This window comes from Dichomitus squalens, assembly GCF_000275845.1.
Source record: "Dichomitus squalens LYAD-421 SS1 unplaced genomic scaffold DICSQscaffold_40, whole genome shotgun sequence".
In the NCBI taxonomy this organism is placed as follows: Eukaryota; Fungi; Basidiomycota; class Agaricomycetes; order Polyporales; family Polyporaceae; genus Dichomitus; species Dichomitus squalens.
The window spans coordinates 87,611-102,142 of NW_006766922.1; the positions used below are offsets into that span (position 1 = coordinate 87,611).

The 14,532-nt window shown below is 55.9% G+C and overlaps 4 protein-coding genes across 4 annotated transcripts; 3 read left to right on the top strand and 1 right to left on the bottom strand.

Moving 5' to 3' along the window:
* Positions 1–1,079: 1,079 nt before the first annotated feature.
* On the top strand, positions 1,080–2,732 carry DICSQDRAFT_162948 (uncharacterized protein; the record flags this gene model as incomplete). The annotated part of the gene is made up of 3 exons (XM_007368827.1): positions 1,080–2,064; positions 2,110–2,162; positions 2,220–2,732. The coding sequence occupies exons 1-3, from the start codon at positions 1,095–1,097 to the stop codon at positions 2,730–2,732; spliced, it is 1,536 nt and encodes a 511-aa protein (XP_007368889.1). The 5' UTR covers positions 1,080–1,094.
* Positions 2,733–4,589: 1,857 nt separating this feature from the next.
* DICSQDRAFT_128926 (uncharacterized protein) lies at positions 4,590–6,285 on the top strand (the record flags this gene model as incomplete). The annotated part of the gene is made up of 2 exons (XM_007368828.1): positions 4,590–5,732; positions 5,791–6,285. 2 exons carry the CDS (start codon positions 4,590–4,592, stop codon positions 6,283–6,285), a joined length of 1,638 nt encoding a protein of 545 aa, XP_007368890.1.
* Positions 6,286–6,592: 307 nt separating this feature from the next.
* On the top strand, positions 6,593–7,502 carry DICSQDRAFT_139441 (uncharacterized protein). The gene is made up of 3 exons (XM_007368829.1): positions 6,593–6,742; positions 6,803–6,989; positions 7,341–7,502. Exons 2-3 carry the CDS (start codon positions 6,815–6,817, stop codon positions 7,457–7,459), a joined length of 294 nt encoding a protein of 97 aa, XP_007368891.1. The 5' UTR covers positions 6,593–6,742; positions 6,803–6,814; the 3' UTR covers positions 7,460–7,502.
* Positions 7,503–7,922: 420 nt separating this feature from the next.
* On the bottom strand, positions 7,923–11,765 carry DICSQDRAFT_182602 (plasma-membrane proton-e). Its single transcript, XM_007368830.1, has 6 exons — positions 11,539–11,765; positions 11,454–11,476; positions 11,209–11,394; positions 10,733–11,145; positions 8,762–10,673; positions 7,923–8,696 (listed from the first exon to the last, which is right to left on the bottom strand). Exons 1-6 carry the CDS (start codon positions 11,666–11,668, stop codon positions 8,373–8,375), a joined length of 2,988 nt encoding a protein of 995 aa, XP_007368892.1. The 5' UTR covers positions 11,669–11,765; the 3' UTR covers positions 7,923–8,372.
* Between the last annotated feature and the right edge of the window lie 2,767 nt (positions 11,766–14,532).

The window sequence follows — 14,532 nt, forward strand, 5'->3', positions numbered from 1 at the left end:
CACCATCGTCATACACCTGAGGGTGCTCTCAATTGCAGTCTGAGAGTCCGATATCCGCGACGATGTTTATGAGTAAGCCTCTCTGAAATTGTGGAGTACGCGCGACTTGTGCCACGTCCCCGTTGTGCGCTAGAGTCGCCGAGATGGGAGGCATAAATGAATTATATCGTGAAACTCCAGCGGTAGTCCGCCTTAGGCTACTTGATATAGCGCCTTGCGGCATTTTTATATATAGCTAGGCTCAAGGAGACCGACGGCTTCTGAAAGAGATATACTCCTAATGCAAGCACACGCGTTGCGGCGGTTGGCGATGGTCAGCGTGCACTCGCGAGGCCTGCCTGTTAAGAGACGTGACGCATCAGTAACGGATGCACGGCGTCTTGGGGGACGTGACTCAAAATCCGGAGGTACGAGATACGGGCGGCTCCGAGATCCAGCCAATTCTGAGCGGTACTAATGAAGAGTATGAGCATCTCGGAGTTGGCCGCGAGCTGGACGAGCGTGGGAATTGGGCCACAGCAGGGCACGTGACTGTCTCCGCGGTGCTCCTGCTTGACCGTCGAGTATCTGCTACTTGACATCATTCCTGTTCTGGTATGCATCTGGTATGGTGCATGTCACGTCCAGGACCACTCTATGCCACTACAGGCCCTACGAGACTATCAGGGCCTACTGGCTATGGATTATGGCAGGCGGGCCTGAGCGGAGGCAAACGGCGTACGCTGGCGGAGACTCGGTGTAGCGCCTTCAAGTCCGAGTTGGCTCCTTCTGCCCCGTTCTTACCTGCTCAGCTGCGTATAACCTTCCATGATAGTATTGGACATCTACGGACAGGATCCCACGCCTGGATCTCTCAGATACCCTTTCGGCCCTCGTGTATCACCTAGGTTTCTCCGGAACTTGCCTTCGCCGTCTACATCCACCATCCCTCCACCTTTTTTGCCAGAAAGTACGTGTCGACTGTTCGCTTTCTGCTATGTGCTGGATCTATTGACCTTGTTCACCGGTACTCAGCCATGTCTCCATCGGTTCTTTGCTATGACATTCTCCTATCCATCTTGTCGGTGTCTCCTCCTAGTATCGCTACATCGATCATGGCCACCTGTGGTCTCCTCTACCATGAAGGAGCCAAGATCATCATCGGGCGTGGGATCACTCTCAAAGGACCAGAAGAGAGGGCATCGTCCCTTTTGCGCTTCCTGGCAGCCGAGGATCTATCCCGATGCTCCTACGTGCGCGCACTCTCTATCGAAATCGAAACAATACCCGAGTCGGTTGCCGAAGGCCTGATACCCATCTTGCCGCGCATGAGCTCTTTGGAGTTTCTCTCTGCGACTCCAGAGAAGATGCTAGAGCCGTACCCGGATCTCTTTCAGGCCTTCGCTGCTATCCGATCTCTCAGACGGCTCGAGGTGATAGGTGTGGGGGAGCACTCTATCCGGCTAATCCAAGCCCTCCAATCCAAGCTCGTCTCAGCGGTGCTGTACTTCAGTTATGACACCCATCTACGGAACACATCTCACCCAATCCAGATGCTAGAGGGGTCTGCCTCTACGCTTGAGCAACTGACATGTGGCGGATTCGTCGATATCAGCGCGGAGCCACAGCTCATGGCTCTCACGACCACCACAGCTTCGAAAATCACCTATCCCAAGATGCGATCCCTCGCTCTAGTCAACAATTTAGTACCCCACCCTATTCCCTACATCAGATCATTTCCCAATCTCACGCATCTCAGCATCAAGAGCCTTCACACCGTTCCTCTGGACGACGCTCTCGGAGACCTCGTCCACATCAGACGCCGTTTGAATCTTATCATGCAAGAACAAGACGAGGATGGAGACGCGCGCAGCTGGGATCACCTAGAGCACTTTTTCGGTCGCCTCGTCGATCTCTGGGCCCTTGGCCTTACGTGTCAGATCCACATCCTCTCACTCGAAGACAGGCCAGGACGGCGGGTACCCAGCGCGCTCGCTGACGTACTGCGATATGCACGGCCCTCAGAGCTCCAGTTGTCCTTCTACGGAGGCTCCTTACAAGGTGTCATTGCAGCAGACTTCCTGAGTGCGTTGCGCACTGCGGGCGCGGCCCATTTGAAACGCTTGATAGTGAATGTTGACTTGATGGCGGAGGACCGCGACGTTGATGCAGCTCGTATCTTGGTGAGTTTCGTAATCTCACTGTAGTTCTAAGTCTTTCGAACTCACATCACACCGCAGGCAAATTTCGAGACTGCTATTGCAGGCTTACAGATCCAACAACTCAAGCTCTGGGTGGCCGATATCGCCCTATCAGACTCTGAGGAGACCCCAGGCAGGTTCACCTCGGAAGTGGCGGAGCATGACGCCGATACCCTCACCCCATCAGGCACGTATATGGAAGCCTCCAGTTTAGACGGGACGGCGCGCTTATGTGCTTGCGTAGGCTCAGTAACTCACGCATCGCTCTGCATGGCGGAACGCACGCTGGCTGCTTTCGACGTCGAAGCATACACCCATCGACTCGTATCTGCTGCACCTGCGATCAAGAACATGGTGATATCGATCGAAACGCCACGCCGGTGCGGTGGAGACAATAGGTTTGCTGTGTTTGGCATAGAACACGGGCCAGCTCCTACGTGGCATACCGAAGGCAAGATTGTGTACCAGAGAGTAAGCGCAGCGAAGTGGGTGGAGATCATGAGGGATAGGGCCATGTTGTCGTTGATGTCTGGACATCGACAAGCGGCATAGCGACTCGCTACCATATCTTCAATTGATCTCAGTTGTGCTAACAAGTTTGAACGTGTAAAGTAGCAATAGATCGAATGATCTTGCACGTCTCTGTGGCCCGAAGCATGCTCCTTGGGAATATGCATGGGAGGATTAAGTATCGGGATAAGACCATCCTCGACTCCGAGATCGTCCCTTCAGTACATCGCACGTCGTCGCAACACAAACCCGATGACCCGTGCATGTCACGACGTCGGAGATACGACATGAATCCACATCCAATCGCCGGCCTTGTTTGTATCGCAGCCCACTACTCCGCTGTTGGAGATCAAGGTTCTGACCAGGCAGGTAGGTAAAAGGCTACATCTCATTCGAGCGCCGCGGCTCTCAAGCCTTCCTGTGTCAGGGTGCTCAAAATTCGTCGCAACTTCAGGGATACAGACTGCCACCGAACCTCCTCTTGACAGTGTCTCAAAGGGGAGGGCTCCCGCTGCCCCTCCGCCAGAGACAACTGAATATCTACCTACGGGCTCATGGTAATCAAGTCCTATCGTTGAGGCAGGGACGGTGAGACTGTGACTTACTACCAATGCCAGAGAAGGAGACGAGAGATGTGCTGCCACCTGCTGAGCAGTGCAGCCCTGTTCGAAAGGTTACCTCGAGTCACTACGCACGCTAGGAGTAGCATCTTAAGAGCATTCGACGGAGAAAAGCAGCGATATTGCACTGAATTGTTAAGATATCCGAAAAGAAAGTATCGAAGCCCGACTGACTGCGCAGCGCGTGCATGAGCGCTTCGTGTCGCTGTCCCTTCCCTCTCTCCATCATCCTGCCATCACCGTACGAGGACGGTGCGCTCAAGTCCCGACCTTGCGAAAAGCAACGTCCATGCGTATCCTTTGCTCTGAGCTGTGTATATATTGTCTGAGGTCTTACATTGCTGCGTATCGTGCGATCGGCAGTCGACATCGGTTTTTCTGGACACCCTTGTAAGCTGCACGCCTGTCGGTACGACATCCGCAATGCATCTCGGACGAAAAAGACACCCTAACTGGGAGATAACGACATCACAGTCTCCGCGCTTCATAACTTGCTCGCATGGGAAGGGAGAACGTGGGAGATGGAGCTATGCTGAGGTGCCAAAGACTGCCGCGTCACACACCCAAGCTGATGCCGTACGTTTGCTTCCCAGATTCTCTCTCTATCTCTGATCATGCTTCATACTGGTTGGCCCGATATTTTTTGTATTTTTTCGCTGAAGTGTATGAGATGGACTGCGCTGACCTGCGTAGCGGCAGCTAGCGAGCCTTTGAGCCTAGTCTCAGCAGGGAAAACTCATGCTTCGAGTCCGATATCCCGGTAATATTTAGCTGATGGTACAAACTTCCAGCTATGCCTTGTTAAGGCTGCCTAATGTCTGATAATCGCTACTGTAGGTATAGTCCCTTGACTATATGCGCCAGCCTCACCATACACTGTTACTAGCACACGAGAGCATCAATCCTAAGCGTTCGACCATCGTCGCGAAGTTATCCTTCCCGCGGTATGTCGATACGATTACTCTCATATAGGTGCGATGTGTTGACAGGCATATGTAGTGTGATGACACTCCTGATGATCCATTGAAACACGAAGATACTGGCTCACTGTACCCGAGACACCTGGAGTTGCCACGGTTCCTCATGCGAAGGAAGCACCTCGTGCGAAGGAAGCACCTCGAGCTCGGCAGACATCGTGACATCTCCTTTGACGTAAAGTACTTCCTTGTGCACGACCATAACCTTGACCGACTCGTCTAGCAGCGAAAACGAGAGTATGTACTACGATGTGTCCTCGACGATTTGCATGATGTACTCACTTCGATAATCATGCATAGACATGTCGCCGCCGGTCCTGAACCACGATATCCTCCTCACAGTGATGTCTGTCTCTCCTACCAGTACTGCCACATCGATCATGGCCACCTGTCGTGACCTCTATCATGAGGGAGCCAAAATCGTCCTCCAGCATCCGATCAGCCTCGGTGGACCGGAGGAGAAGGCATTGTCCCTTCTACGCTTCTTACAGGCCGAGGATTTCTCCCGATGCTCCTACGTACGCGCATTCAATCTCATCAAAATCGACCCAATGCCCAAGTCTGTCGCTAGGATCCTGGTCAAGATTCTGCCCCGCATGTCCTCATTGGAGCGTCTCATGATTGCTCCAGAAGACATGCTGAAGTCGTACCCCGACCTCCTTCCCGCCTTCGCTGCCATTCAATCTCTCAAGCAGCTAGTGATGGCAAATGTGGGGGAGCGCTCTATCCGGCTGATACAAGCTCTCCAATCCCAGCTTGTCTCCGCGACCCTATACTTCAACAGTAATTCCTCCAGGCAAAACATGTTTATGTCCATAACCTCTCACCCCGTCCAATTGCTGAAGAAGTCTGCCTCCACGCTCCAGCAATTGACTTGCGGACAATGGGTCGATATGCTCCCCGAACTGCTTCTCACAGTCCCGAACATCGTCTATCCCGAGATGCGTAGCCTCACTCTGGCCGAAAATATCTCGCCCAACCCTATTCCCTATATCAGATCGTTCCCTGGACTCACGCACCTCACCATCGAGAGCCACCGCACCGACCATCTGGGTGGCGCTTTCGGAGACTTTTCGTACATCCAACGCCAGTTGAACCTCGCTATGCAAGAACCTGACGATATAGTGCCGTCGAGCTGGCACCACCTAGAGCACTACACCGGTCGCCTCGTCGATCACTGGACCTTTGGCCTTACGTACCACATCCATCGCCTCACACACGAAGACGTGCCAGGACAACGGGCACCCAGCGCGCTGACTGACGTCCTGCAATCCGCACGACCCTCGGAGCTCGTAATCAAGTTTCACGGGAGTCCGTTCAAAGACGTCTTCACGTCGGATTTCCTGGATGCTTTGCGCACCGAGGGCGCGGCCCATATGAAAGGCTTGATAGTCAGCATTGACATAACGGCCGAGGACCGCGAAATCGATGTAGCCCGCACTTTGGTAAGCTCCGTCTCCTCCCTGTTTGTGCGTGGGACTCTGTACTTACAAGACTCCGTAGACCGATTTCGAGACTACCATAGTCGGCCTAAGGCTCCATCATCTCCAGTGTGAAGTGCGCGACGTCGGGCTATCTAACTCAGAGGAGACCCCAAACGAGCCTAGGCCTGCGCCGGGAGCGGTAGCCGGACACTATGTCACCTCCCTCCCTCGTTCCGACACATCTGTGCTTGTCTCCGGTTCCCCCGAGGCGCAGTCGCATGCTTGCGCAGGTTCGGTCGCCGAGGAGTCGCTCTGCACCGCAGAACGCACGCTCGTTGCTTTCGACGTCGAAGCGTTTGCCCACCGCATCATATCTGCTATACCTACTATCACTGGCATGATCATCTCCATTGATACGCCGCGCCAATGCGGCGGGGGCCGGAGGATTGCACTGCTTGGAAGGGAGGAAGAGGAGATCCCAGAGCTGCGTACTGGAGGAGAGATCGTGTACCGGGATTTGAGCATGGCGGATTACAATGCCATGAGGCGTTCGCAGGAGGAAGGACCTCACTGATGTTGAATGGACATCGAAGGGGGAAAGGGGGCGTAGCTCCTCGGGAAATTTACTCCAACTTTCATGGCTGTGAACGAATGTGTACAGTAGCAATATCACGAATGTTATCCCATGTCCGAGCGGGGTTTCTCGCATGCATGCGCCGAGCGGGTCTTAGATGACACCATCATCAACTTCCCCCAGTATACGCCCCTCGTCGTCGCAACGCGAACCCAGTAGTCTATGCGGGAGATATGGCATCCCTACTTCTTCTAGAATCCGCTTGGTCCGTACCGCTACCCACCACCATTGTGTAGCCGCAGCGTGGGTTGACGGTCCGGAACAGGCGGATGGGTACCGAAACCGTGCAGGAGTCAAAGACGTCTTGGGTTGGTACGTTCGAGAGCGATTGAGGTTGAGAGGTCGGTGTTTTCAAGAGTGATTTCTCGCACCACTATAAGTCAACCCCGCCATCGCCCGCTCAGCAAGCACCCCATGTCATCAATATAGCCCCTATGATCTGTCCGAGGCAACATACCTTTCGATTGGCATGGTACCAACGCCCCTAGTCGAAACTCCATCCCACCATCATTGCGGATTGACGAAGACTAGTCTGGTCCGGTGCAGGGGGACGAGAATTGCTCTCGAGCCTGATCATATTGTGCGGGGTCATGAAAACGGGATCCTCCTTCGTAGCTTGACGTTTGATCAGGTTATGACAATGCCTGTAATATGTTGTATGCGTGAGTCTTATCTTTCGTGTAAGCACTCAGTGATCTCAATGGGGAAGGATATTAAAGCAAGCTATTCACCGTCAGGAGTGCCGCGGGGACCCAACCGACACCACCAGGAAGCCGCTCAAACATCCTTCGAACTTAAGACGCACCATTCGAACGACATGTGGCAGAACGTCGCCGTGAACACTTGCGCGGTGTGTATGCCCGTTACGATACCTCTCGCAGGCATCTCGAAACAGCGGCCCTTGTGCAGGTTCCCTTACCCTGGACAACAAAGAATAGTAGCCCGCGGATGTGTACCAGTCCCGTCGCTGCACAAGGAGAGAGACTGCGACGTACAGTGTGCCAACAGGCCATTTGAACTTGCCTCTTCCCCCAAATTCATGGCCCTCGCCGACCGCCAAGTCCGGCCCAAAAGAAAACCAGTCGCGTCGTCGCGCATACAAGCAATGCCATAGTACGACAGTCGTTACAAGTATGCAAGACCCACCTACCGGCGACTGGTCTTACCGACCGAGCTCAAGTCGGTCGCGAGCGCCTCGTACCGCCTTGCTCTTCCCATCATCCATCACTGCTCTCGAGCAATGCGCTCCACTTCAACTTCGCTCGCGAACATCAATATGCACCCATAGCTCTGCGTCCCGTCCACTGCGACAACATCGTTGAAGTCACGCCACGGCCTGGTGCGAAATTGGCGTTCACCAATCGACGATGATCCCGTCAAGACCTCTTGCAAGACCTACACAAACCCACCAGGTTTAACATACGACACGACGTCGCCAACGGACAGACTCATACTTGCTTGTCGATAGGTGAGCATTGCTGTCTTAGTCACTTCGCTTAGTGGCACGGAGACAGTACGCAGAGGAGAACCCGCTTGTCACTGCTGACTGCCACGTCACTCGCGCGCCACCGCAAGATGTTGCTCTATGTTTGCTTTATTACGTCTCTCTCGTTATACTAGATACTGTGTAACTATATATCATCTGCATCCCTACGCCAAACAGGTGTATGAAATTAATTATGAAGTGTACCGCAGACGTCATGAATGGGCTAGACGAACGTAACGCGGCGCAGGTGGGGAATGATGCAGGGGGGCACATGTTGTCATCATGAAGGGACCAGTACGTGAAACAGAGCGACGAGGACAGGGAAACGAACGTGCACGAAAGGATCTCCGGGGGCTCGCGGCCAACAAACGAGGGCAGGATAGCACACTAGTGAGTACGCTCTAGAGGATAAAATGCGGATGTGGGTCAAGACGGGTATGTGCGCGGGGGTGTCACGCGAGGGAAGGAAATGACACCACAAGTTGCTGCTGCCTTCGTCTGATACACGCTGAACGCCGGACCGTGCCGCTCACGCGTCCATTTATGAGGGTCTAGAGGGATGGCGGGCAAGGACATTGCCAGTACGGGCTGCCTGAATGGAGCTGAAGCGCTGAAGTTCCTCGGGCTTCATCGTGATCTTTTGGCCGAAACCGACCTTGCGGGCGGCACGACGGATGAACGACACACGGTTGGAGTAGAGCGACTCGTGAATGGAGGCCGCACGCGAAGTCGTGCGAGTGATGGGAACACCGGTCTCCTTAGCCTGCGCGGCGACCGCAGCGCTGTGACGCGCACGGAGGGACTTGATGATCGTCGCCTTCATCGCAAACTTAATAAGGTCGAGAGGGAAGAACCAGACGATATCCTATAGACAGCGACGTGTCAGCCATGAGGACGACAAAAAGCAACACACAACATAATGAGACTTACCCAAACCCAGACGATACCAATCCAAGCACCAGAGATGGCCTCAATCTTGGTGAAGCCCCAGTTGCCGTACGCCGCGATGATTGACGAGACGAGCTGAGCAATGCAGAACGCACCCATGAGAGCGAACGACGGACGCTCCATGAAGAAGAAGCCGTGCGACCGAGTGATGAAGATGAGGGCCTGCGAGATGATAGCGACCTGGAGGTACACAATAGTGTGGAGCTGAGGGTCGTTGTGGTTGGTCGCCTGGCGTGCGCCACCGGAGAGGGTCGCGCCGAACGTGTCGGCAAACCAAGTCGTGCGGATGGCAATCGCGACGAGGGCGATAGTCGACAATGTGAGGTAGAGACCATAGGCGACAGCGTAGGCGAAGATCTCGGCAAGATCCCAAGAGTCGGGCGAGTTCGAGGGCAACACACGGTCGACAGACAGCGTCATGATGGTACCATCGTTCAAGAGAGCGATGATCAGAACCATGAAGGGCGGGAAGTCGAACTTGAACGCGAAGGCGAGGATGGCGAAGCAGACGACGATACGAATCGTGACGGCGCACGCGTAGATGGCGTAATTCCTCATACGCTGGAAGATGATACGCGAACCACGGATGGCGTGTACGATGGTCGACAGACCCGGCTCCGTCAGGACGATATCGGCAGCCGAACGAGCAGCATCGGTAGCACCCTCGACGGCAATACCGACGTTGGCGCGGGAAAGAGCAGGAGCATCGTTGGCACCATCACCAGTCATGGCGCAAAGGTGGCCGAGAGCCTGGAGACGCTTGACGATCTCGTACTTGTGTTCGGGGAACACACCCGCGAAACCGTCAGCGTCAAGGATCATCTCGTCGAGAGAGCGGAAGCGAGAGCCGGGCTCAGGTCCATCCTTGAGAACCTTGGCGGGGTACATGTGGTCGCCAAGACCGAGACGACGACCGGTCTCCTTCGCGATAGCGAGCTGGTCACCGGTAACCATCTTGACCTTGACACCGAGCGCGAGGGCATCATCGATGGTCTGCTTGGTGTCATCACGAGGGGGGTCGAAGATAGCGAGCAGACCGATGAGCTCGAAACCGTTGCCCTCACCCTCGGGGTCCTCGCCGTCGACTTCCTCGTAGGCAACCGCGAGCGCACGAAGACCACGCGTGGCGAACTCCTCGACATCGGCCTCGAGACGGTTCTCAAGCTCCTCAGTCTTGTTGCGTGTGCAGAGCTCGATGATAATACCAGTCATACCCTTGGTGACGCGCTTCAGTTTACCCGAAGACTCCTCGCGGTAGGTGATCTCAGTACGCTTGTCGACGGGGTTGAACGGCTTGAAATCGAGAAGCTTGATGCCAGCACGAGCGCGGGCCGGGTCACCGATAGCGCCAACGACGCAAGTGTCGATGGCATCTTGGTTCTCGGTACGGGAAGCGTAAGCGGCGAGAAGAACGACATCCTCAGCGGAGAAGGGACCGTAGGTGCGGATGGTGTCGCGGTCAATGGTGAGCTTGTTGGTGGTGAGCGTACCAGTCTTGTCAGAGCAGAGGATGGTGACGGCGGCAAGCTCCTCAATGGCCGTGATACGGGTGACAATGGCCTTGTACTTCGCAAGCTGCTGGGCACCGACGGCGAGCGTGACCGACAAAACCGTAGGCATAGCGATAGGAATACCACCGATCAAGAGCACGAGGATGTTGTCGAGACCGCGACGGTAGTTGTAGCGGAAGCCAGCGTACAAGCAGAAGATCTCTGCGAGGACGAAAATACCGATGACGACCAAGCAGAAGGAACCGATCTGAGCCAAGATCTTCTGCAAGTGACCGGTGGTGTCATCGTCCTGGCCGACGAGGTTGGCGGCACGACCGAAGAAAGTGTTGGGACCGGTGGAGATGACGACACCCTCAGCCTCACCCTGCTTACAGGTAGAGCCGCTGTGAGAACACGAAGTCAACTTATGACATCATTGAGACACAACATGAATTAAACGCACGAGAAACACTGGTCGCCAGTCTTCTTGCTCTGGGGCAGAGACTCGCCGGTAAGAGCAGCTTGGTCGATCGAGACGTTGATGGCCTCGGTGAGACGGCAGTCGGCGGGCACGATGTCACCAATCTTGAACGAGATCATATCACCGGGGACAAGGTTGGCGGACTCGATCTCACGCCACTGGCCAGCGCGCTTGACCTTCGCCTTAGGGGCGAGGGAATCCATGAGCGCCTTGACCGCATTACCGGCGTTACGCTCCTCGTAGAAACCGATGGCCGAGTTGATGAGCAGGAGAGTGACGATACCAACGAAATCCTGCCAATCCGGGGGACGCGACTCGCCGTTGGACAAGGCGATAGCGACGAGGGCGGCGGCTTCCATGACCCAAGAAAGCGGGTTCCACATGAAGCTCAGGAACTAAGCGCGCGAAGAGGTTTGATGAGACCTGTGACGCCGGAAGGGAGCGTAGAGGGAACGCACCTGCAGGAAGGCGTTCTGCTCCTCGCTCTCGAGCTTGTTGGGACCAAAGAGTTCCAAACGACGGGTAGCCTCCTCATCAGTGAGACCGTTCTCGTCGCACTGAAGCAGCTTGAAGACGTCATCGACAACAATCGTCTCGAGGTCGACCTTCTCCTTATCGTAAAGGTCCTCAGCCTTAAGCTGAATCTGGAGGCGACAAGTCAGCATCCGCGCAACGCGCCAATCAGCAAGTTCGGAATATTTACCTGAGACATGTCGACCTTGGCGTCTTGTGGTGGAAACGCGGTCAGGCTGACATCGGGGAAAGGAAACACACGCGAAGACACGTACGAGTCGGCTTGTCATCCTCATCGTGGCCGAAATCCTTGTACTCTCTCTTCTTCTTTTCTGGCTCTTGAGAGGGAGTCTCCGCGGCCGGCGGGTTGGGGCCGGCCTCCTTCTCGACCTGGGGGTCAGACATGGCGGTGAAGGGGTGGACGGGGTGGGGGGAAAACCGGGGGCGGCAACCCTAGACTAAGCTAGAAGCGTTCGCGTGCAAGGGCGACGGAGGGCGGAGCAGCGGAAGGGGAAGAAGAGGTGGAGGAAGGATGAACGGTCGCCAGCAGCCGCCAAGGATTTAAATATCCGTCCTCTCCCAGCTGCCAGATCACGCCAAACACGCGCAAATAGCCCTCCCAGCCTCTGGCGCCGGGCTCTTTGGCGTTGATCCGGGCGAATGTCGCGCATTTGCCCTCCGGAGATGCTATCGGCCGCGCCGTCCGACTCGGCATGCTGCATTTTTCGCGCGTCCCTACTGGCCAGCGTCCGTTGCCGTATGCAGCCCGTGCTGAGTGCGCCCGCTCGGGGCCCCTCGGGTCGATAACGTCCGCGCCGTCCTGCATGAGCCGCGAGTCAGCCGTGCGTTCCATGTCCGACGCCGCCGTCGTTACTAGTCATGCTCGCTGCGTCCGACATGCCCCTCAATCGGACTCGTGTCTACCAGCCTTCCATCTATCGCGAGCCGCCCTAATCGCACGCCATGTTTTGATGTTAGCGATTGCCCTCGCAGCTCGCCTCTTTGAGAACGGGATTTGCGACGTCCCGATCTGGACGCCCGCTGCTGCGACCGAATATCGGCCCAACCACACATGTACAGCGGCGGACGTGTGCGTGGCAGGCGTGCAACAGCCTGGGACTTGGTGGTTGCTACCCGCCAGCCCTCATCAGCTTCTCCCTCGTCAAACCGTGTCCAACATCGTGTCGTGTGCACCCCTACGTGCCCTCGCGCTATATCATTGGCCCCTGCGGAGGCCAATGGGCACACTCCGCCACTGATGACCGCCGTATCGTGAATGATGCATCACCGCGCTATCATCCGTCTGCAGCTTCCCCGCGCACGCACACTTGTGTAGAGTGGCACTGCGCGAACCGAAAGCGATGCTCGATGCTCACCACCTCCTCGATGCCGACGCTGCTTCAAAACACTTCTTCTTGGACCCCAGTCTTGGCCCCGACTACCTGTTCTCCTCTTCACAGCGCTTTACGTCGCGGGCTCTCATGCTGCGAAACAGATACGGAGACGGACACGCGGGTTACCTCTTTCCGCAGGCGTGTCTCCCGTCGGTAATTATGCGGTGACACATACAAACCGTACCGAACTTCTGACCGGCTACTCCAGTGCGCAAGTTTGCTTGCGTCCACGCCCAGCCCTTGGCACACTGGTGTAGATGTGAACACTGTACATAGGCGGCGTTCAGGGCTCTCATCACGCATTCGAAAACACGGAGTGTTATCTGACACGAACCCGAACGCAAGTCCTCTTGATTGGCGCTCTATGTCCGCCCCCCGCACAGAAGTAAAGACCCATCTTCCTATATTCCTCCCCGTAGAGGAATCAAACGCTGAGGCGGCATTGCTATGAAGCAAGGTACGCAAGAACGTGGTGTCCCCACAACTGGCAGCCAAGTGAGCCGGCGGCTGACACCCAGCGACGAGTTCACGGACATCCTGAGCGAATTTGACGGCGCCACCACGCGTACAGTAACCCGCTGCGCAGTCGCCCGATCGGGAGCACGCCCGCCGCCGCCCTCTTTCAGGCTCAAATGTACTGCAAGCCTCTGTGACCGTGTCATGAACTTCGTGTATGGACGTCGCGTGTGGACGTTGTGGCGCAGAATATCGTTTTTTGCACCTCATCTATGCACCTGCCGCTCCTGTCGTCTCGCCATCGCTCCTGGGCCGTCCGCGACCAGTAAATAGGACGTGTAATCCTCCACCTTGCAATAGCTCAGTTCGTTCAAGCGCCATAGGAACGCGCCGTCACATCGGATAGGGACAGCGGTCGGATCGGACCCGGCTTCACAAAGGCACGAAGAAGCCTCCGTCGGCTTCCATTTCCAGAGCGCGCCCACTTCCTGCCATCTCCTGTGCTTTACAAACCTCCTCCTCGATGCCAAACCCACTCGTCCATTCCGCGCTGCGACCGAGTCCAGCCCAGCCTTCCACCTGTACGAGAGCTTCGGAGACGGTCCATCGCTCGGCTAATTTCGCCGGTACGGTCTCCTGTCTGACCGGTCGCGCGCAGTCGGATTGTCCGCACTCCTTTAGCCACACCGGGTCCCTCGTTGACCCGCCCTTCACTACTTGTCAGGTTTGCTCTCCTCCGGTGAAGCACTCAGCTGGATCGTGCTCTCTTTGACTGTGTAAACATAGCCATGCGACCGTCGGTCCGGAAATATGCACAAATAAGGCAAGCCGGTGGCGGACCAAAATGCTCCTTCACAAAACAGAGCAAGCCGCCGGCAGGAAATGAGGGATTGAGACGGATTTGGGAAGGGTTAGGGTGATGTCACTCCACGCTAGCCGGTGATGGGGGCGAGGGCTGAGATTGCGATGCGCGCTTGTCAGCCGCGAGAAGGGAAGCGAGATCTGATTCCACGCGATGCGCATCTGGCCAGCCGAAATGTCGTCCGATGATCTGATCCTCGCCCCTCAGCCACCCGAGGAGTGTCTGGCCGTTTCCAAGCTGACCTCTCCCTCTCGTTGACTGCGGTTGACGAGGACGTATACATGCAGGCGGCTGCAGCTCTTGGCAGTCGTCTTGCTCGCTGTTCAGGCGCGAAACTCTTCGCCCTTCTTTTTCCTCGGAAGACCACAGCCGCCGTGATTGCCAGGATACCGTCCCATGGAGCCCCGTCTTCTATCTTCCCAAGTCAGTACTTTTGAATTTCAACTCACCGGAAAGCGTGACTTCAGCCTCCTCCGTGAACCGAGGGTACTTGTAACATAAGCTGTACATGCTCCATGACACCCTGTCGTCGTCGGAGTGCCAGTGTGCGAACGACA